Source organism: Cyprinus carpio, chromosome A8 (assembly GCF_018340385.1).
Source record: "Cyprinus carpio isolate SPL01 chromosome A8, ASM1834038v1, whole genome shotgun sequence".
Lineage (NCBI taxonomy): Eukaryota > Metazoa > Chordata > Actinopteri > Cypriniformes > Cyprinidae > Cyprinus > Cyprinus carpio.
This window is the reverse complement of record NC_056579.1, coordinates 8,315,719-8,340,075: the sequence shown is the minus strand read 5'-3', so window position 1 is coordinate 8,340,075 and position 24,357 is coordinate 8,315,719. Positions and strand designations below refer to the sequence as shown.

General features: G+C 35.7%; 2 protein-coding genes across 2 annotated transcripts; one reads left to right on the top strand and one right to left on the bottom strand.

The window, feature by feature from the left end:
- The first annotated feature begins 25 nt into the window (after window positions 1-25).
- On the top strand, window positions 26-13,165 carry LOC109047960 (RING finger protein 11). The gene is made up of 3 exons (XM_019065629.2): window positions 26-568; window positions 11,084-11,253; window positions 12,943-13,165. Exons 1-3 carry the CDS (start codon window positions 446-448, stop codon window positions 13,112-13,114), a joined length of 465 nt encoding a protein of 154 aa, XP_018921174.1. The 5' UTR covers window positions 26-445; the 3' UTR covers window positions 13,115-13,165.
- A 7,669-nt stretch (window positions 13,166-20,834) lies between these two features.
- LOC122145910 (cyclin-dependent kinase 4 inhibitor C-like) lies at window positions 20,835-24,221 on the bottom strand. The gene is made up of 2 exons (XM_042761922.1): window positions 23,887-24,221; window positions 20,835-22,034 (listed from the first exon to the last, which is right to left on the bottom strand). Exons 1-2 carry the CDS (start codon window positions 24,175-24,177, stop codon window positions 21,663-21,665), a joined length of 663 nt encoding a protein of 220 aa, XP_042617856.1. The 5' UTR covers window positions 24,178-24,221; the 3' UTR covers window positions 20,835-21,662.
- Between the last annotated feature and the right edge of the window lie 136 nt (window positions 24,222-24,357).

Sequence of the window (24,357 nt, the reverse complement as noted above, 5' to 3'; positions counted from 1 at the left end):
TGATTGGTCCATGCAGCCTGGAGGCGGGACTTAAATTACTGCCTGAAAGGCAACCTTGCCTCAGTCGCCATTGAGAGCGAGCGCATATTTGATATTGTAGATATTATCGGTTGAAGGCTAACCAGTGTTTACTGTTGAGGTTAGGAGAAAAGGACAGCACCACATAACACGGCTTTAGGGCAAATAGACGTATGTGACAGGTTTAGATTGTGTGTGTTTACAAAAACATCGTTTCATATCCGTGTCTGACACTTTTTGCCAGGGTTCTTTGTGTGTCGACAATGGTTTGTTTTTCTACGTCAGAATCTCTCATGATGATCGGATCATTTTAAATGAATGATAGAGATTTAGTCCTCCTATTTAAAAGGGCAGAAGTCTGGTTGGAGTGATTAAGAGCGCAAAGGAGGGGTTTCAACATTTAGACAACAAGGAGTTTGGAAAGGAGATGGGGAATTGTCTGAAATCTCCCACTTCGGATGATATCTCCTTGCTCCATGAATCACAGTCAGACAGGGCCAGTTTCGGTGACGCCAACGATCCGGATCAGGAGCCGCCACCTCCATATCAGGTAAGCTAATGAAACCCCTAAAGAATAAACAAAGAAACTTTCCTTTTGACTACAATACTGTGTTTCGATTCCACGCTCCTGCTTTCTATTGTGAACATTCACGTTGCTATATTAATAATCTGCAATATCTTGCAAAAACAAAAGCATACTAATATACGGAAACATAAATCAGTAGCACCAGGCTCCCGCTGGAGCTCCATCTGTTTAATTTCGCCCTAGACAGTGTGCCATACTAAATCCTCTTTGTTCGACATAAACTTGGCCTACAATTCACATAAGACCGTCCAGACAGATGGACAGCATGCTATTTCATCTTTACTGCCGCCTCCGTGGAGTGTTGATTCACCAGCACCAGCTTTAGTGCGCCAAAGTAACAATTATGATTGTGACGCGCTTTGTTTGCAATTGTGACGTCATAGCGATGTTATTCTCCCGGGTAATGTTTCCCATCCTGTTTTTATCCTTTTTAGTATTTCCAAAACTTGCACATATTATTGTGTTTTCTTTACTTAAAAGAACAAAGGAGAAGAATCATGTTTGTTTTAATCTGTTAGCAGTTTTAGAAATACTTTAATTGAAATAACATACCCCTGGTTGGTAATCACTGTACTAGGGGACCCAGGGGGCTTGGGGTCCCTGCAAACTTTCATAGGGGCTGCAGGAAGGCGTCAGATATTTAAAATAAAACAACGGGGTGGCTTTTCAACATTGTCTTGGAGACAAAAACATGGGAAACGAGGGGATTTTCCCATTTTTTCGGACATGAGTTGAATTTCAAGTCATGAGGTCATGTTGTTTAACATGATGTCATGTGGCATATTACTTTGTAAGATATTCATCTCATGTCAGCATGTTGTAACTCTTCCATGGGAACTGGGTTTGACAGGATAGATGTCTTTGTCTTGGGTGAAGCAAGCCACATTTAAACTGATAATCATGAAAGCATTGTGTGCAATAAGCAAACATTTTATGTGCTGCCACTGAGTCTTGACAGAAGCAACATGGTATATACGGTGCATATGCACTGAACTGAGAGGAAGTTCAAGCTCTGTTTGGTGCTGTGAATGCTGTTACATCCTTTTAGTTGTGTATTGATCTTATCTGCTTCACAAAAAGACAGCAACAAACAGTGCTTCCCCATTAGCAATCCGCCATCGGCCCTTCAGGTTCCAGATGATAGGTAATCACATATGCATCTCAAACAATCATGCAGTAATTTCCTCAACTGCTGTGACGTAACTGTCTCGTAAATCTTGTTATGCAAAACCTTCCTTCAGTAGTTTTGAATATTATCTCTGGACTTGGTTTCAGTTTTGGCTGGATAATCTAGATGCTGATTGGCACGGAGTGGAAGCAACCACCCAATGAAAGCAGCTGGTAGATGGTGGGACGTTTTGTGCTGTACTCCTTGCGCTTATCAGCTGTACTTACAGCATTCTGCCACTTCCTCCTCCACATATTCGTCTGGAAATAGCCTGAATGTTCAGATGGGCTATGAGATTGACTCAGAGGAGAACTGCAGTTTATAAAATAGCTTATACAGACCTGTTTGTGAAACATTTCTAGGTCTAGGTGTTGCATGTATAATCATCGCAGAAGAGTTATGGTGATCACAGACCAGACCAGTTTTTGTGTCATTTTCCAGTGGATTGTGTTTTTGATAAGCACGCTTTAATTTGCTTTTCCAAAGGGTGCTAGTGTTCTGTGGTAGTTATCTATTTGCATGCCATACAATTAATATTCATGTTATATGATGAAATAGCATCCATTTTTGAAGCAAATCTCTCACATCGTACAGCTCAAGAGTTGAAATGCAAACAGAATTTCATTATAGGATAAATGCACTCTTTCTTGTGGTACTGGGCTGTGTCTTTTAAGAGGAGGCACGTTTCTGCTGAATGCCAGCAAAAACCATGCCTTGCTTTCTGTTTTGTAAAGTTATTGAGTCTCTGGGGTGCAAGATCAGACAAGGATGTAAAAAAAAAAAAAAAAAAGAAGACGGCACTGTGCTGAATTCACCCAGCGTTTGTTAACGGCAATACTGCTCCGTGCAATATTCTGATGGCACGCTTCAGCCTATTGTCGGAATGTTGGACAGACAGGAGGTCTGTTTGAACCACGCAGTGGATGAGAAAATGCACAGGCCCCTTGAGAACCCAAATCATTCCAAATCTCAGCCCATTCTTGTGTCGCTTGCCAAGAATGCTTGACGTTTTTCCCCCAGAGTCTCAGGCAGGGAGCTGGAAGGGGCTGCCTGTGCTCTCAAGTATGCACGGAAACTGTTCTGCTTATTTATTTTTTATTTATAAAGGGATCTTTAAAATGAAGCAGTAGATAGTTGTAAATTGCCTCCTTCATATGCCTTCAGAAACCTGAAAAAGCTTGTCATTTACACAACACACACAGACCGTTATGACTATCTTTTTTTTCTGTGAAACACAAATGAATATATGTTGAATAATATTTGAACTGTTTTTGTTCATACAATAAAAGAACAGCACTGGACCCCATTGACTTTCATTATATAGATTAAAAAAAACCATTTCAAAATAAAGGTTTTTTTTTTGTGTGTTTTTTTTAGTAGTCTACAAAAGAAAGTCATACAGGTTTGGAATGACATGAGGGTAAGTAAATGATGACAGAACTTTAATTTTTTAGTCTACTATCCTTTTAGGGTTCTCTCATTACATGCAACAGTATGTGTGCAGAATAGGATAAGTATGTGTGCATGAAGCTAATTTGCATCATCAGGAAATGGAGCGGTAATGTTAGCAGAGGGCTCAACAGATTTTTTTTTTTTTTTTTTTTTTTTTTTTTTTTTTTTTAGTTGTACAGTAGTTTCGATTTAAAGTTTGCACTCCCAAGTCTCAGACCATTAAAATGCAGGTCGGGGGTGGTCCATAAATGATATGATGAGCATTGCAATTTGAGTGAAATGTTATAAGTCTTTACTGTCACATGATCATTCAGAAATTCATTCTAATAAGAAACATTTCATCTTTTTACTATGTTGAAAACAGCTTAATATTTTTTTGAATCATTTACATTTTTTCTTTGAATGGAAGCTATGAAGAACAGCATGCATTTGAAACATTTTTTACAAACAAACGTCTACTTTTTAACAGTCAATTTATTTTGATTTTCTGTAATACATTTCCATTTAGGATTTCTGTACTGGTTGATGTCTTATCAAATGCTCTCATGGTTTCTTTAGCTGCTATGTTAAGCAGCATTAGCACCATTGTATAAGGAGCTCAGTAGAGTTACCCTAGTTTCACACCCTGTGTCTCAGATGGAAACGAAACAGATGAGAATGACTCTGTTTCAGAATAACAGCCGAATCCCTTCCACCATGAACTGCATGACTGAACCATAAATACGGTTCATGCAGTAAAGCCGAACTGCATTAGTGTTTTGATGCTGTATAGTAAATCTAACTGAAACAGGAAGTGATCTTGAGGGAATCATGAGGAGACAGACGGGAGTGTAATATGAGGTCTTCCTGGTAGTTTGGAAAGCAGCTGACAGCATTTGCTGACTCATGCGTGAGGCTGTATGTGGTGAGATAAGCATGTCTGTGTGAGAGAGAAAGGCCGTGTATGTGTAGATGCCAACATTAAAAATAATGGAGGTTCCTTTTAGCCTTACAAAAAGTGTTGTGGCTTTCCCACTTCTGATCATCAATCAATTCCTTTCCCTTTTTTCGGTTCTGTTTACTTCATGCTGTAGTTGCTCCATCTAACATGCAGGCCTTACGTCACCTAGTAGCCAGACAGCTCATCTTAAGTGGAAGTACTCAATCCTTATCCTGACTTTACCTGTCTGCTTTCTCGCACATACACACTGATTCTTCAGACATGGACACTTTTGGCCCTGTAGTCTTTTAGACAATACATTGTGAACTTTTCCACCACTTTTCAGATGTGCTATTGTGTTTAATAGCATTTTATGTTGTATACGATGGTGGAAATGACATTTTAACTTTGTTTCCTTTAACTACTTTTTAATTTTATGACATTTTTGGATTAAAATGACAGACAATTTTATCTTGTTGAGGCTAATTTTGTAGTTAATATTTTATGTATTCTAAATACAATGAAATATTTTCACACTTTTTACATAATTGACAAAATTACATCTTGATTCGAAATAAAACTATTGTTCACAACAACTCATATTTGCTTGTTTTATAATTTATGAAGAAACTATTTAACCTTGTTTTTTTTTATCTCTTCATTGATACCTTTAAAACTTAATTGAGGCAGAATTGTTGGACATGATGCAACTTAGAGACTTGTGTGACAATTGATAGATTAATAAAGTAATAAAATCAAAATAATAATTATAATTTCACACAAATATTGAAATATGATGGATTTTCATTCAGTACAGTTTTTCTAGGTCACAGGTCAAACATTTTTATTTATTTATTATGTATTTTCAGTGTTGTGGATATATACCCCTGTAAAATACTGCGTTACTTATATTGCATACTTACAATGATTTTATTAATTACAGCAGTTTCTTTGACTGGGGTCTGTCTGATGGATCAATGTATGGATCAAATGCTTAGGGGTTCAAACCTGCAACCTTTCAGTTATCAGCTCATCTCCTTAACACTAGACCTAAGTGGCTACTCACACCAATGAAGCAAAAACAATTAAAAACTCTTAACTAATTCTTCAAAATGGCAAAGCTTGTTGAGAATGACTGGAGTAAAGTGGGCCAGAAGGAGAGGATTTTCTTTGGTTGATACGCTCATTGCTTATAAAAAAAAAAAAAAAAAAAAAAAAGGGATTGGAAGAAAGGTGTTGATTTCTATGAGGGGAAATCCATGCAGTTTACACAATGAATCATTCATTGGAGATAAATGTCTACAAAGTGTGAAGAAACAGGCCTGCAGCTTTTAAAGTGTCTGTAAGATTCATTTTAAAAGAAGTCTTTTGATCTACACACAGGAAATGCCATATCATTTGTACTTTTAAAGGATGCACCAAAAATGTATTTATCAGTGTATTGTATAAAGAAGTAGTTGTAAGCAAATGTTCTCCCTGTAACCAAATTGTGCTGAAACTGTTCGTGAGTACTTGTGTCTCTAAACAGTGTGTTGATGTAATTTTGGTGTCACACTGCTTAAGAGCCATTATACACGCATGTACATGTGTGTGTGGTGAGAGTGTATTAGTGTTTGGTAATGGAGACCTGATTTTGTGCTGAGCTGGTACAGACCGTTTCTGCACCACTGACTTGAGTAGCACTCAAACAGCTGTTTGTTTAACCTTCCTGCGCTCAGATAAGCGTCCACCTCCTCAGTCCTCTCTCACTAAGAAAAGGAGGACAAAGTGTGTGGGAGACGGATAAAGAAAGAGTGTTGATTGCCCCGGAGGAGTGTAGAAAAATGTTTTTCCCGTAACACTGTCGATATATTTACATATACTTCGAAAGTTTAGTGTCAGCCTGAATAAAAAAAAAAAAAAAATGTTTTTGAAAATGTCATGTATATGCTTTAGTTTGAGTGAAATCACAACAGACTGGTTTTTGTGAAGTTGGACTAACATATTTAGATTTTTTTTTTTCTTGCTCTCTTATCATTTTAGTATCAGATTTTTTTTTTTAAAGAAATTAATACTTCTAATCTGCAACAACACATTAAATTGATCAAACGTGACAGTAAAGACATGTATAATGCCTTTTTTTATTAAAATGCTGTTCTTTTGAACCTTCTATTTGTCAAAGAGTCCTAAAGTCACGTGACACTGATTTTCCATCAAATACCTCAATTCATTCCTCAGTTCATAGGAATAAATTATAGCACTTTTCACACTACAGGTGATTTCAAAGTAGCTTTACTGAAAAATGCTTCATTCAATAATATGTCACATTGTTAATGTTTTTACTGTTTTCTGATAAGAGATTTAAAAAAAAAAATTTTTTTTTTTTTTTGTTAGACGGACTTGGTGTAAATTGTGTTCACATTTAATGCTGTCACCTTAAAGGGGTGGTTCATTGCATAGCAAAATGTGGTAGTTCTGTATGTTATTTCTGGGTTAGCATCATCTGAGGTCCTCTGAGGGGTTGGCATTATCTCTTCTCAGAGTGGTGTGGAATAAAGGTAAATTATGTGAAAAAATAATGTAAAAAAAAAAAAATGAAGCATTAACACACAAACACAATCAAGCCCAGAAAAAAACCCACCGAACCACCCCTTTAATTAAGATGCCAGGTAAATATCACTGATTGCAAAAACTATATCCTTTGTTAGTTATGTATTTGAAGATATATGCCTCTTTAACAGCTTCAATACAGTGAGACTCTTTGTCTTGTTAGCATATGAGTAGCTTGGGAAGCTGATGATAAAAGCTCCTCCTCCTCACACTGTCTGTAGTCTCTGTCCAATCTGCAGGGCGGTTGAGCGTCTGGCTGAGTCATGCTAGCCTGTAGCCTTATTTTGGGCTAATCGAGTGAGGTACACCTACAGGAATGTGAAGCACAGATGACTTCATTTCTATGTTTGCTGTGAAAGCACTGAATCAGTCTTGACATTGATTTGATTTCTGATAAAGATGAAGTCAGTAGATGACAGTGTTATTCCGGAATAAGTTGTTTTACTGGTTTATAGTTCAGTTTTATTATCTCTTCGGATTTTGAGGCAGTAGAAGCATACAGTGTGATGAAAGTTTGGATTGTTTTGTTTTGTTTAGTCCAGTGAGTCCAGAGAGGGAGTGGTGCTTTCAGCCTTTACAGGAACAGAGTCGGAGAAAGAGAGCAGAAAATGGACCGCTGGAAGGTTTGTCTGCTCCAGTAATGAGGGAGGGCCGGATACCGGATGACATGCTTTGTTTTGCACCCAAAGCCTACCAGACCAAACAGAATTTCCCACTCACCAGCTCTCTCTTTTGTTTTTTTTTTTTTTTTTTTTTTTCCGCTTCCTTCATCTCTTTGTCTCGGACTGTCTGTTTCTTTGAACCAATCAAATCATTCTCTCTTGCATTCGTGGTGTTGGTCTGTTGGAGTGTCTGATGCTGTTCGTGTTGTTCTCAAACGAGCAATTTAACAGTCTGTAGCTCTGTGCTCTTGATGCCTGAAATATGATATGTCCAAATGAATTTGTCTTGTAACATTGTCTTAGGATGCCTTTTTCTGGTAAATGTTTGAAGATGGTATACAGTAGATGTATACCTCACTGCTTATAGTGATGTTTAATTATATATCAACAAGGTAAGGGTTATGCATTACAATAATTGTAATTGCATTTTAATTTATGTAATTTGATTACAATTATGTCGATCAGTTACGTTACTTAAGTTACAAATGCAGTTTTAAGAAGAATTAAGTAAAATGCATTTTAAAATCATGTTTTGCACATCAGTATGGCCTTTAATAAATCACAGGAGCATGCGTGCTAAAACACAAATAAGTCATACAACATTACGATGCAATGAAAGGTTGCCTATCATATTTCAAAATGTTGCACTCGATTTCTCATATTTTAGTCTGCCATTATAGTTTGGGAAAAGTCCAACTAGTAAATGTGAGCTAAATAGTATTTAATACTTAATACTTAGTGTCAAAAATAGTGTTCACAAAACACTGATGTGACCTTTTTTTAAATCAATGAGTCTCTATGATTTATTACAGTGTTTCAACAGAGAAAGCATTATAGCATTTAAATATTTGCTTGGTTATATCAGTCTGGTTAAGTCAGTCTGAATCTTGTGTCCTTAATTATGTAATTGTTTTTAATGCTACATATTTTATAAAATTATTATAAACCATTATACAGTACATTAGATTTTATATTATATATTTTCAAATATATATGGTCATATCTAAATGTCTATTTAGCTTTTTTTGATCACCCTGTTCAACATATATTTTATATGTTTTATAATGTATATTTTATTGTCATATGAAAATTTTGCTTTGTTTGTTTAAACATCCTGACCAGCCCAAAAGGGCTACATATTATATGGGAAGTCGTGGCCTAATGGTTAGAGAGTAGGACTCCCAATCGAAGGGTTGTGAGTTCGAGTCTCGGGCCGGCAGGAATTGTAGGTGGGGGGAGTGCATGTACAGTTCTCTCTCCACTTTCAATACCATGACTTAGGTGCCCTTGAGCAAGGCATCGAACCCCCAACTGCTCCCCGGGCGCCGCAGCATAAAATGGCTGCCCACTGCTCTGGGTGTGTGTTCACAGTGTGTGTGTGTGTTCACTGCTCTGTGTGTGTGCACTTCGGATGGGTTAAATGCAGAGCACGAATTCTGAGTATGGGTCACCATACTTGGCTGAATGTCACGTCACTTTCACTTTCACTTTTTTATATTATATATATTTTATATTTATAATATTAAATTTAAATGTCATATCAAAACTTTTTGTTTGTTTGAACATCCCAACCAGCCCAACATATATTTTTCAGCCAATAGCAGATTAATTTTGTTCCTTTTGGTGATTCTAAGTGCCACAAAAATAATATACATTTCCTTTAAGATGTACCTTCATACATAAACGCTGCCTGTGAAGTCATTGACTGACTAGGAAGCGCCTCAGCCTTCATTAGCTTTTCATAAAGTGAAACACAAGAGTTTCAGAGAACATGACACCACTGTTGTTAGAATCATCATGTTTCGATTTTACTTCCAGCTGAACACACACACACACACACACACACACACACACACCTTTATTTGCTGGACCACAGAGTGCTGACCACTACATTATGAGTGTGTACATGCCTCACAAATGTTCTTTCTATTGATTGTGTCTTTAGCCAGTGTGCAAATAAGTGTGTATTTAAATAGGTAGTGTAACCTGTCTGATGTGTCGGTCATGTGATTGTATTCAATATGGCCGTTGCGTGACCTTATTCTCAAGTGAGCGCTGAACCTGATCTTAGAGCTCACCTTCAATCTGATCTGAAAACAGAACTGCACTACACCATGGTTGCTTTTCCCAGCAGCACCTCTGAGTCCTCCGGCCTGGTTTCTACAGAACATGCCTCACTCCTGCCTATGGGCTTTACTCCCCTGTGTGGAAACATGTCCTACTTCTGATTAATCGTTATCTTGGTGCATGTGTATATGAATGTGGGTTAGAGGTTTATAATGTAAGGAAGTAATAAATATCTGTCAAGTATGATTATCCGTGGAGCAATATCTGTAGATTTGGCTGCGTGTGGCTGTTCTGAGCCAAAGCAGTGCTGATTTTTATTTTTGTTCCCAAGACTGTGAGCTCTCAGAGTGTGAAACCTGCAGTCCAATAACCATCAACACCACCATCCACAAATCAGTGCTTATTTACAAGGCTAATTTATTGTAGGGAAAGGGAGACATGATCTGAGCTCCAGGGTACAATCGTTGACACATGAAACGATATATTAATGTCCTCTCTTGGGTTTAGTGGTAATATGGGTATTATGCCTCTCTTGGGTATTATGCTGTAATAATGTAAAGGTTCATACAGATTATAGCACAGGCGTATGTACATTTATGAGAAAAGAGAGGTATGTAATATTGTGAGTAGAACTGTAAGATGTTAAACAATTAGAAAATAATAAAAAAAGGTATACTTACTATACACACACGCACGTGTGTATATATTAGGGCTGCTCGATTATGACAAAAATCATAATCAGGATTATTTTGGTCAATATTGTAATCACGATTATTTAACATGATTATGAGTGGCCCACATCACCAAAATTGATGTATATATTTTTGTGTGTGTATGCACAATATTCTATACATTTCTATTTTATATATTTTATTTGTATTATATATTTATGATTTATGTATATTTATACTTTTGTGTGTTTATTTATATATATATATATATATATATACACAAATATATATGCATTTATATTACATTTATTTCAAATATATATATATAAATGATAATGGGTGTGAAAACTTATGAATTTTGTCACTACACTAAAATAAGTCTCATAAGAACTGTTATACAGATTACGGTGTATAATAGAAGTTTTCCTTTTTATGAAATACAAATAAATGCTTCTATTTTGATTCTCATTTGCTATGAACAGTACGGTGACATCTACTTGTTCTAATGACAGCCTTTATAACCTTATTTGCAGTTTTTAGCAAAATGCATAGCACACAGAGCTTAAACATGCTCACAGTCTCCCAAACAGCTTTCATTAGTGAATGCTGAGCAGGCGCCTGTCTTAGTGTGAGCTATTGTTCACCTCCCTCTCTTCATAAGTACCCTTTGGACTCAATATGGTCCCATTTGGGCTTTTCACATCAAAATGGTGCAAAAAGGGAGAGATCGCCCCCTAATGGATCGCCTCCTAGTTGCACGTGCCTCAAATATTAAGACACTTACTCATTACTGTATTAAGCATTATTGTGTAGTCAATTCTGGATTAGCTTGGTCATATATGACTTTGCATTACATTGCGTGGCATAGAAGTGATTTAAAGATTTCAAACCTGATTGATGAATATCCACTATTGTAATATGTTCTTATACTGTAAGTATGTGTGTTTTCAGGAGCAGATCCATGTGCCTGTGTATCACCCCACTCCCAGCCAGGCCCGGCTGGCAACCCAACTGACCGAAGAGGAGCAGGTGCGGATCGCTCAAAGGATCGGCCTCATCCAGCATCTTCCCAAAGGTGTCTACGATCCAGGCAGTGACGGCACAGAGAAGAAGATTAGAGAGTAAGTGATGATACTGAAGTGATGATATTGAAGCCACAATCTAATTCTAAGAGCACCATTTTTTTTTTTCCAATCTAGCTCAAAAACTTAAATTCCTTTCACTATAAATATACACATGAAAGCGCAGCATATTTATAGTGAAAGGAATCAGGTTAAGCTGAAATCTGCTATTACTATGGCTATGATAACATGTTAAATTATGAGATTATTTAAATGTTTAACAGCATTAGGCCTACATTTATGAGGCATTGCCTTATGGAATTTAATTATCATCAACGAATTGCAGCCAGGATGCAATAAATTGTTCAAAAGTGACAGTAAATGCATTTACAAATGCAAAAAAAGATTTCAGTTTTAAATAAATGCTGTTCATTTGAACTTTCTATTCATCAAATAATGAAATTGAAAATTCAGCTTTGCCATCACAGGAATAAATTACATTTTAAAATAAGTGCTGTCAATCAAAAAAATAAATTTACTAATGAATCGCACATTTTTTCTGAAATTAATCACGATTAATCTCACCTAACACCTAAACAAGTTTTTAAATATACTTTTATATTGCAATAATTTCACATTCAATCTTCAATTTAATGTACAAACAACATACAGTATGTTTTTAATATTTGTTTAAAGGCATCCACCAATGCTATTTATGTCTCCTAATATTTACCCACTGACTATAGGCATTCAACATTACAGTATCATTGAGAGCTATAAATTTTAACATTTATTAGACTCTAAAAAATAGCAACTTTTAATTTAAGTGAACTCAAAACAATCTTCACATAAACCCATTATAATAAATGTCATATTTACCTGTGCCCTTCAGCAAGTAGGAAATATACAGAAATTGAATAAAGTTATCAAACACTAAATATTTTATTAAATATAGATGAATCCTTAAAGCTACAAAAGTTATTAATTTCCTCTTTTTTTCTTTTATTCTTTGATTTACAGCTGTCACAGCAGCTGGTTATTAGGTTGTTTTGGTGCATCAGATTTTCTCACAAGTCACAACCCTTTACCTTTTCTGACTCCCTTCAGGTTTTGAAAACCACTGCATTTCAGAGCCACGTTCTTAAATGTGACTCATATATAACAATGATCACACTCGCTACGAGCACGGCTGACAGAAAATGAAAATGAATTTTTACTGACGCGTTTGACTAGTATCTGGCGCTGAGGTGAAGTTGGAGTGCGTGTCTGAAAGTCTCCCATTTAATGTCCTCATAAAGATGTTCTGCGTCTAAATAAACACAATATTTGTTAAGAATAAAAGAGACCGAAGCAGCAGTTGTGAGTGAATATTTTTAACGTGTTAAATTGAAAAAAAAGATTTGCCTGTGTTAACAACCCCAAACTTTTAAATGTTGGTTTATATATTCCCAGAATGCTCAAATTTAAATGAAGCCAAACAACCTGAAGCATGTAAACCTTAATGAGGACATCTCGGGAGTGTCTGTTCCTGACCATTCTGTTGTGCGACGATTGAATTATTTTTGAATTACAGTTCAGTAAATTATTCTTTCTGGCATTCTAATTCAATTTCCGATTCAACATCCAGCAGGCGTGACCAACTTTTAAATTCTGCATTATGCCCAACTCTGTCAGCAGTCTATGGAAATGCTGTGCCCTTTGTTTCCAAGCTTATCGTGGTGTGTGTTAACACGTTCTCTCTCTGCGCAGGTGTGTGATCTGCATGATGGACTTTGTGTACGGAGACCCTATCCGGTTCCTCCCCTGTATGCACATCTACCACCTGGACTGCATAGATGACTGGCTGATGAGGTCCTTCACGTGTCCCTCCTGTATGGAGCCTGTAGATGCTGCCTTGCTCTCGTCCTACGAAACTAACTGACTAATGCCTGCACTGATCCCCGCTGTACACACACACACACAACCCTTGACTCCTGTTCTCACACGGCCCTTTGCATAAAGAGACAAACTGTCTGCTTGACTTGGGTGTGGGATGGTGTGCCTGTGGCATCATGGGATAAAGGAGGTCACGGTGATAATTAAGCCTCTCCTGCATGGTCCTGCTGGACAGGGTAATCTGCAGGAGCCATTTTGCACCCTGAAAACTTTATCATGTGATTCCTTTGTCTCTCATTGACGACACCTAGACAAGCCAGTCACGCACCTTTCCACTGTAGCAACACTTACACTGGAAGGAGATGAACCTTCAAGAAACATACTGGAGGACTTTTTAAAAATGCATCTTTAACCTTCAGTCTCTATTTATTTCTCTATTTTCTCTGTGTCTGTTTCCATAAAGGGCTCGTTTCATTTCTGCTGAAGCTGCAGTGGAGCAAAACAAATGGCATTGCACATGCACAAGCAGAGAAAGAAGAAAAAAAAGTTTTGTCATGAATTTTGCACTTTGACTCAAAGAATTAAGCCCAACTTTACACACACACACATGCGCCAGATATCATCACGCAAGACTTGTGTTTAGCCATATGTTAGCTTTTGAGTTTGTATGTTTGTTTGGTTGTTTTAAACTACTCAATGAACAGGATTTTTTTTTTCCAGCATTATATAGTTTTTGCTCTTGCGTTAGCATGTCACAATAATGGCTGTTCTCACATATTAGTCAAGCTGAAATGTTTTGTTGCTTTTGTTTTGAGAATTTATTTTTTCTTCTTTAGTTTTAAAATCGTCAGTACTGTTCAGTGTAGTAACACAACTGAAAAATGTATTTACCCTCAAAAAACACTGAAGTCATCGAAAGTGGCTATGAGGTCAGCCTGGAGTGATAAATGCAATATAGGCCGTAGTGACTCATGAAAGTACACGTATGAGTGTGTGAAACTGCTCAATAATAATTTCACCTTCTTTGCTGGTGCATTTTAGTGTTTAGTTAACTTTATTGTAAATAGTGCAATGATATATATATATATATATATATATATATATATATATATATATATATTTTAGTGACTTTAATTTTTAATTTTCAGTACCAGATACTTAAAAATAAGTCTATATGACACTGTAAGGGACTCTTAAGCTTAGAAAAAAATTATTTGAATCCTCGTGGATTCAGCCAAGTAATATATGAGTATTTTCCCTTCTTGCAGTTTGCGGTTTTTGTTGAATATAAGACCACGGGCATTGTGATCACACCCAAAGCTGAGATGTGCTTGAATAGCTGTTTGATGATTTTTTTTTTTTTTTTTTTTTTTAATGAAAGATGGTTTATGCTTAGTGAAATTATGCCCAGCCCTCTCGCTCTGTCTATAAAAGAAAGCACAAGAGAGCATAGAAATCAAGCCTCTATTTTTCTTAAGTAACTGCTAAAAATTAGAAGTGTTAGTACATATGCGCCTTTGGCATTAAATCAGTCCCCTAATTAATCAAAATGGGGGGAAAAAGTTCTGGTGGTTAGTGGCTGCTATTGAAGTGAAGATTTTCCTCGTGTTTGAACTCATGCCTTGTGTAGAGTGACTGTAAGTGTGTAGTTAATGAAGGTGAGGGATACATATTCTTCATAGAAAATCCATCGGCCTGGTTTTGCACAGTACTTTTAGTTGTAGTTTTTGTCTTTTCTTGTTTTCCTGTCTCTGCATACGTGGAGCTCTATTGCCTTAGACCAGACAAGCAGGAGGCTTTTGGCTGGACGTCCTGGGATGACGGGGGCTCTACACCAGCATCAGAAGGACAGAATGATGATGATGATGATGATGATGATAATGATAAATGAGCATTTGGATGTAATAAACTGTGCTCACAGACACTTTTTGCTCCTGAGAAGACATGTCATCAATGCAATGCCATACAGAAACTGATACTCCATGATGTGCTGGGAGCACATGGACATTACCTGTGAACTGTTTGTATGTGTGTAGGGCTGTGAGAGTGTCCCGTTTGTCTGTCAGTGAATATATATATATATATATATATATATATATATATATATATATATATATAATATATATATATATATATATATATATATATATATATATATATATAAACGTATGTATATATGAAATTATGCTTCTATGTACTACAGGCAAATAATAAATAGAATTTATGATGTGAAATTGTCTGACTTTGCTGTTTTGTTTGAATACCAGTTTTTAATATTAAAAGGGTTTTCTGTAATGCATTAAGGTAATTTTCATTGTAAATTTAATTAAAACACATAATACTTAAATGACAGTTCAAAATGCATTGAAACTTTAGATATACACATTGGTGAGAATAAGTTAGAAAAAATGGATTTCTGCATTTATTATTTCTAAAATGTGGTCTTGAATTAATTAAAATCACAATAATAGACAGATACTGTTTGAATTGTGCATTTTTTTTTCACATATTTATTCTTGCCACTGTACATCAATGATTAATGTTAATTTAAGTAATTTGAAGTCAAATCGGTACCCTTCTCTCTTTCAAATTATTTTTTATCTCATTCTTTGTAAAATTACGTCAGTAGCCTACGTAATGCGTTGCGTAGCGCGCTGAAAACCTCGTAAAAACTGGTCCGTTACTGTTTATACTGCAGTAGCATTTGTGCGTCGCTAGAGGGCGCGGCTTACTGTTGAACACATGAACTGCTGAGTCACTTATGCTGTAGGCCATGTCCAGCCATTTTCACTTAGTTTTAAAAATTCCAGTTACCTTTTTTTTGTTGTTGTTAATTGGGATGACCATTACTAGAAAGTAAGTACTGGTGAGCTAATATTGTGGTCATGCTGTTAATCACAAATCAGAGCTTATTTTCTTATTGTGTATTATATTTTAGTCCAGTGCCATTCATCTGTTAGTGGTGTATGTATTTGACAAGTGTATTTTGTATGAGATTTTTCATCAATAATAGGCAACATACTTTAAAAAAAAAATATCTTAAAAATGTTTTAAATATTTCCTGCACTGTACAAATGCATAAAGGGAAGGATGGGGTTAGTTGTCACTTTTTTTCTCCCAGTGAATATGTCTCAATGTAGGTTTATTTTCGTTTTCTGTGCTAGTACATACCTTAAAGTCTTGGCTGTAAAAAAGCCATTGAACACACACTTGTCCCACACTTGTTTCCAAGGAAAAAAATATTCATTAAACACATTAACTCACACTACTCCATGTGGGGTAAGTTGTCACAGCAGGATGCTGCTTTGCACTGACATTGATTTGAGGAGAATATATTTTACTGAAAAAATTTAATATTACATTTAAATGTAAATATTAAAAATGAAATAAGTCCACAATATGTCTTTTTGTATTAATGGCTTTTCAGCGACATGTAAATAATCATGAAAAATATTTCAAAAATAATAATAAATAAAGTAACTTTTATAATATAATAATATAATATTTGTAAATAAATATTTTTTTTGGGAAATAAACAAAAAGATTTTCAAAAAGCATTTTAATTATTGGAATTTACATAATGCATAATAACTATAAATGTGGCAACCTGACCTGACCTGACCTGAAAGTCCCTGAAATTCCTCCTCTCTATATATTTACATACACACCAAATTATATATGCAAATACATATTTGTTTAATATCTGCTGTCCAGCAATATAGTTTGCATAGACACCCAGCAAACTGCCAGTAACACAAAACCTCATTAGGTATACTTTTAACAAATAAGGTTCAGGTGTAACAACTCCACTGGCATGTCATCTATCAGCATTGCTAGACACGGTTGAGCAGACAGCTTCATTACTATCACAACATGACAAGGATACAGCAGATAACCGGGCTGATAATTTTCAGCAACTTTTTCAAATCTTTCTGCCAGTTCAGAGGCTCCACATTTTGTTATTTTTATTCTTTTCATTTATTTTCTTTACTACATCCACACTGGTTATTTCAGCAGTGAGAATCACATTTCCATTATTGTGTGTGTACTTAATGTTTCAAAATCTATCCATCCATCCATCCATCCATCCATCTATCTATCTATCTATCTATCTATCTATCTATCTATCTATCTATCTATCTATCTATCTATCTATCTATCTATCTATCTATCTATCTATCTATCTGCAAACTTTGCTCATCATATTTTGTGTATTTGTGACACAACCCCCAGTGCTTGCAGAAAGTGGAAGGAAACTGCTCTTGAATTGTCTTCTGTGCTGTCAGTCACTGCAACCCCAAATATACTTGAGAATGGAAAGTAAAATGCACAGCAGTTTTTCCCAAAAGTCTGATAAAAGTGGCCCTGTTGAATTGGCCAGTGGGACACAACCACGGGGCTTTTGGACATATTGTATCACCCCTTCTGTGGGAAAACAAAGTTTTCAAGTGGCACTCCACCATGGCAGCTGCTGACAAGCACTTGTAACGCTCATAAATTACAAAGCAGCAAACTTGTTATATTGGCCACAAAATCAATGACGCTTTGGCTGTAATGCAGTGGGTGTTTTATTCAGCATTCTGCATTAACTTTCAAACATAAAGCAAAATAGGTTGGCCATTTATTTATATTACTACATCTAAAATGACTGGTTTTGTTTAAGTCAAAAATACTATTTAACATCACTTGAACCAACTATTTATACCAACAAAAGTATTTTTATGGGTTAAATCAGGTAGAAATAGCCCTTTAAGGCAGTGGTTCCCAGCCCTGGTCCTGGAGTCACCCCAGCACTGCACGTTTTGCATATCTCCTTAATCAAACACACCTGATTCAGGTCATCAGCTCATAAGTAGAGACTCCAAGACCTGACAAAGTAGACCTGACACAAATGTGCAGTGTTGGGGTGCCTTCAGGACCAGGGCTGGGAACTACTGCTATTCCAGGTCACCACTTTTTATTTACAGTGTATTTTTTTTTGCATATTGAATTTAAAAACAGAGGTTTAAATAAGCACTGGGGTTGGAAGGCAATTATCCTATGCACACACTTAAACTATTTGTTATACATATGTAAAACCTGACATAAATAGATATATGCACACAAATAAACCCATTGTGGATCAATACAGTGACTAACGAGAATTTTTCTAACATGAAAGATTTTGACACTCAGTGACCTCACTGGCACAAAACAAAATACTGCAGTTGAGCAATTAAACAGACACTGGAAAAACAATCAGGCACAGGCCTGGGCAAACAGTTTGTGAAATGCAGATGAAAGGTCTGCCACATGATGCTCCCTCCTCTCCATTTGATTAAAATCAAACTGATCTTGTAGCAGGGTGACTTAAAATAAAATATAAATGAATGAATGAATTAATGAATGAATGAATACATTATACAATTTTTTTTTTAATAAATTATATTATTGTGCATGTTTTTCTATGTGACCAATTATGTGTTTAAAATAATATTACTGCGCAAAAAGTAACTCCAACATTCATAAGAATTAACTCTTATGCAATTAATTTTTACTATATTAAAATAATAAAAAGGCCTCTTTTAAAATGTTCTCATGTATAAAAAATATGATATTTTGCATTGGTCACTCAGTCCATTTTGAAAACCTACATAAGCCGACTTAAGCAGCTGTTCGCATATAACAGTTAACTATGAGCTCGATCGAGCTCTCCTGAAAGGTCAGATATGGAGACCTCTACACCCACACATGCCACAATCAATGAACAATACATTACAATTTATCATAAACTAGCACTGTAGCCACACTGTAAAAAGTGGAGACCTGCAATTGTTACCTTAAAGAGCTATTTCTACCTGATTTAATCCATAAGATTAATGTCATCATTTTTAGGTTACCATTGTTTCCATTGCGTGATGTATGCAAATATATGTATATATAGAGAATATATATGCTTATACAATATAGTCTGTCTCGACATGATTGAGGATGCAGGGTCATAATCTTTGCTTTCATATTTAACAGCACTGACAACTATCAAAATCTTTAGTAAATTCTAGTATATTTCTAGTAAATTTCCATTGTGTCATCTTTGACTTTCGATTTGACATTATAATGCTATACATTCAACATATTATATATTGATGTTATTGTTTTAACTAACCCACACACAGTTCTCCCAAATCACATAAAAAGCTTTCTTTTTTAATTGTAAACTATACATGAATTATAAACTGACCACAGATATATGCCCAAACATGTCTAGAGTGTTCGCACATTTAGTTTTATTTACCTTTTTCTCCTTGACAGTCAATATAAACCCGTGCAGAGAGCTGAATAATTGTCATAAATGTAATTCATTGTTTGAAGGATAAAGCTTGATCAGGCATCGCGCGTTTCTAGAAGATTTTACGCAGCCGCGCAACCAGGAAGAAGACCACTGCATGGCATCTCCATAAACAAGAAAACTGCGTTTTGAAACGCCAAACACGCTATAAGTGTCGTCTTCACTCTCAGAGTAAGTCTGGAGAGAATCGTGAGCTTTTTTACACCGAAAGCGCCTAAATTTGAAAATTTTGGCGCTGCGCACCGGACTGTTTCCTCCCACCGATCTAACGGATTTCTGCTGCTGCTCGACCATAAAAGCCCTCAGAGAGTCACCATTTTATCATTCATCGTCTGTCTTTATATTCTGCAACAGTAATAACAACAATCCATGTATCCACGACGCACAAACTCTAAAATAAAAGCGCACTGCTTATCCGAGCAAATATGGCACATGATTACATACGAATTCGTGGTTGAAACGTGTCCACTCGCTCCTGTTTGTAGCCTGGTTTTGAAATGAATGACTGCCACACACCGCACGTCAAAATATTTGTTTTAGATTATTGCGAGAGAAAGCACATATTCAGATTTCATTGTGCATGCGTTTCTGTTGCTGTTTCGATATGGGTCAGTAACAAATAAGGATGTTTGAGATTATGAAAAGGATCTTTTAATGATCTAGTTTAAAACACATGTTCCAAGTCCCTAGATATGTAATCTCTGAATTCATTGTTTCATACCTATTTAAGGAGAAAAAACGTGTAGCCTATCCCTTTTTATAAAATTTGATTTAATGACCAAAATATATAGAAGTACCAAAATACAGTCCTTGCAACTTTAATGAGAGTGTACATAAATTAAAACGTCATTATAAAGCATTTTTTATGAAATATCATGAATTTTTGAGTCTTAAAAATTTAGAATTAGGCCTATACGCAATGTGACCTAAATAAGATGTGCCTTGTCATGAAAAGGTCAAAATAAAAAAAAAATAAAAAAAAAATCATGTTTGTTACTTATGCCACAGTAGCTATGTGTTAAATATTAAGAGTTTTTTTTTTACATTAGAACTTTCATTTCCTATGTGTAGGCTATATAACTAACAGCTACATCATTATTTATTAATTTACAAAAAAAAAAAAAAAATGACACACTTAGTCACTACTTGACTTTTATTTTAGATATTGAAAACGTGTATCATAATCCGGAAAAAAACATAGTAGCCTAAGTGTGGCGTCATTGACTCCTACAGTATTTTAAAGGTGAGAAAAATGTTGCTATTTCTCGTCAAATTAATTTTAGGACAATGGAGATTAGGCTATATTAATTTATTTTTAATTTTTCACTACAATGAAAACTAAATCTGATTGTTGTCGACTGTAAGGCTCTTACTGTTTACAAAGGGAACGGCGGACGACTTAGTAACTAATTCTGTAGAAATATACAACTGCCACCGCCAACGTCACAGCGTTTTATTTCTCTGTTTGAAACATTTGACAACATCAGACAACACTTATCAATGCTCAACCCATTATATTTCATGTTTTTAATACAGTCTCATAAATGTTTTCTAGGCCTACCCGTATTTCAGTGACACGAGGCCAGAGTTAAACACACAACGTCATGAAAACATATCGAAACCGTTTAACAGCTGTCTTTGGTTATTTAGCAAGGTTTTAATATTTTCAATGCGACAAAAGACAATCTTTCACAGTAATTCAAAAGTTAAAAGCCATTAATTACAAGCAAAAGTGCAAGTTCAATGTGATAAAACTAAACACAACAAAAACAGAGCAGTCAGGGGTTAAGTTGATTTTGACCATTATAGTGCAATACTTTAATAAAAAGGAGATTGGTTTCTTTGAGCACATCAGTTAATTTAGGTTATCTTTTTTTGTTGTTGTTATAATTCAGAACATATAGGACAGGTGTAACATGGCTGAAAGTTAGTGAAAGAAATTATCTATACAAAAAAAAAAAAACGGAGACTTGAAAATGACCTGAAAAATATCTCATAAAAAAATAAAAATCAATTTAGCCAGTCGAAATTGGGTGTAATGTGAAATACATGCAAGGTCAACTGAAATTTTAATTGTTATTCACAAAAAAAAAAAAAAGAAAAATAAAAAAAAAATAAAAGAAAAGAAAAGACAAGCCCCTGAGCCCAATATTTTACAATGCATTAAGAGGTAGTTTGCTGAATGGTATGGAATGCAATAAATCATTCAGCATTTGTCTGCTACCTCTGTTACACAACAAAACACACAGGCCCATAGTCATAATCTCTAGCTGGATTGTGAAGGCGCAATGTTCTCTAACCACTCCATAGTTCTGTGTTTTTTGTGCATGAAAGCCAGGTCACGAGGCGTGTAACCTTTCGCGTTAGGCAGAAAAGGCGGCGTGCTGCAGTCAGACACGAGATACTGTACGACATCCAGGTGTCCCTCCCGCGCCGCCAGATGCAGAGGCAGGTTGCCGTCGTTGTCAGGGAGATTGACATCAGCACCATTCTGCGCGAGCACCCGTAGAGTGTCCAGATACCCGTCTCGCGCGGCGTCGTGACTGACAGTCAGTCGTAGTATAGGATCGCGAGCATTTGGGTCGGCGCCTGCTCGAAGCAGCGCCTCCGCTACGCACGGGCAGCCAAGCTTCATCACCTGAGATACAACCCAAAGAGAGTGTGTTAAGGTGCTTAATAATATTGTTACATTGATTAATTACATGAATTACTCTTAGTGAAAGTGTGCATTTTAATTAAGCCTCATGAGTAGCCTACATTATTATTATTAGTATCCCGATAGGGTAAAATATACATGAATTCATAAGGGATATCTATCTATCTATCTATCTATCTATCTATCTATCTATCTATCTGTACACTGTATATCTTAGAGTGTGTACCTTATTATTTTTACAAGATACTTAATAATGTAAACAGAAAAACCTGTGACATAAAAAAGAAATTTTTTGTGGTGAAATCTATCAGTTTTAAGCACATGACGACCTCCTAAATGATGACTCTGACCTCTGATGATAATATAGGTATTAAGTTATGAAGTGATGGCATAGACCTAATCGACATGCCAATGAAAAAAAAAAAAAAAAAACTTTGAATCGTGTTTATGGAAATTTTAAGAGGAAGTTCACCAGTAGCCTACATTACAGGAATTGTTTAACATTGGTATTGCTTCATTTTACACAGCTCATTCTCGGATATTATGCATGCGTTTTTTGAACTCATATTAATTAAAGACCACATGGAATATACTTTTTTATGAATGTATTTTTCACATTGCACATTTAATTGACCCAGTGAAGGTAAAAGGTGATAAAAAGGTCAAAACCTAAAAAGTAGTGACCAGTCACAGCACCTAAAATACACTTTTCCTTATACACTATAATATAATTTTAACCTAAAATCGTACAGTTGTCAAAACAAAGAATCACGAATATTTTGTGTCATGTACACTGAAAAAAAATGTTTCATTCATCCAATGAAAATAAATCAAAAAATCTATATTTTTTAACTTGAGCCAATGAAAAATAAATAACAACCTTAGGGCAAGTTTTGTATCTTTTATTGGCTCAAGTTAAATAATATAGATGTGAATCATTACCCTAATTTTTTTTAATTGGATGAAAGAAACGTTTTTTTTAGTGTACCAGCAACATATATAGCCTACCACATTTGTATAGGCAGAAAATTGGCATATGCGACGGCTAACTTCGAGGATGGGGATTACCCAGTGTTCATATTATCACTCAAGTCAAGAGAATATATTGTGTCAATATGACAAGAGCACATGAGTAATATTTGGATATTTCAGACTGACCGAAATTAAACAGCTATATTGTGCTTGGTGTAAGCCCAGACGGCCTTCTGATAAGCAGAATATATTATGTATAACTGAAATAACAATTTAAAAAGCAAAAACAGTCTCTCGAGGCTTATACGATTTTAGTTAGTTTATTTTATTTAATTCTAGAAATGTATCCTATACCCCATAATAGGAAATAATAAACATACGCATCTACACTCCCCTCGGGCCTTAGAATAGAAACTCCATGATCATTAGAAATACATTTTAACTTTATTGTTACACTTATGTTGTAAAAAATATATATATAAAAAATACAATGATATCTGAATTATCCTAATTTAAGTGTAAAAGGCTGCCAAAATTATATCAGATTTCATTTAGCTCGTGAGCTGACTGTGGTGTAATCAAACACTTTTCAATTTCCACAATAAATTCTTTATGTATCAGAGAACGAGTGATGCTAATTTGTTGGCATAATAAAATGTAGATCATTAGTAACAGGTGCGTACTTGTTGGTTCGCAGGTAAACTTTTTAAAAACCACAGGTTTAGTTAGAAGTAAATCAACCAGGCCACTGCTAGTGAGTGCAAGAAAGAAAAGGACAACATGTTTTACTGAGGCTGATGCACTATGCATTATAAACATCGTGTTTAGATATGAAAGTCGTTCGTGGAGATGTGAGTCTAACCTGCAATGGTGTCCTCCCGTACTTGTTCTTCTCATTAACGTTCACGTTGAGTTGCAGTGTCTGTTCAATTTCTCTCAGATCTCCAATCGCAGCTGCAGTGCTCAGCCTATCTATAGCTGTGTCCTCGGCCATTGTATCCTGACAAAGGAGGTAGAATATCTCTGGTGCTTGCGTTTGAAAAAAAAAGTCTGCTGGTTTATATGTAAAAAGTACTACAGAGCTGTAGTAAATAGTCCGATCCTGCGGCCCCCTAAAAATATCCGTTGGATATGCGCCAAGGTCCACCCACATTAATATCGTCCTACCGAAACCATCGGAACCAGCGGAGAAAACAGATAACACACCACATCTCATAAAAAAAAAACACACTCAAAAAAAATATATGGGGAAAAAAAAAAAAAAAAAAAAACAAACATTCTTCTTTTATTATGTTCGATGCGCGAAGTTCCTCCCCGTGTCCATGAGTGACAT

Excerpts from the sequence above, each read along its gene's own strand:
- LOC109047960 (XM_019065629.2), top strand. The coding sequence starts at position 446 with ATGGGGAATTGTCTGAAATCTCCCACTTCGGATGATATCTCCTTGCTC. Across the intron at positions 569-11,083 it reads AGCCGCCACCTCCATATCAG|GAGCAGATCCATGTGCCTGT; the intron begins GTAAGCTAATGA and ends GTGTGTTTTCAG. Across the intron at positions 11,254-12,942 it reads ACAGAGAAGAAGATTAGAGA|GTGTGTGATCTGCATGATGG; the intron begins GTAAGTGATGAT and ends CTCTCTGCGCAG.
- LOC122145910 (XM_042761922.1), bottom strand. The coding sequence starts at position 24,177 with ATGTGGGTGGACCTTGGCGCATATCCAACGGATATTTTTAGGGGGCCG. Across the intron at positions 22,035-23,886 it reads ACGGGAGGACACCATTGCAG|GTGATGAAGCTTGGCTGCCC; the intron begins GTTAGACTCACA and ends GTTGTATCTCAG.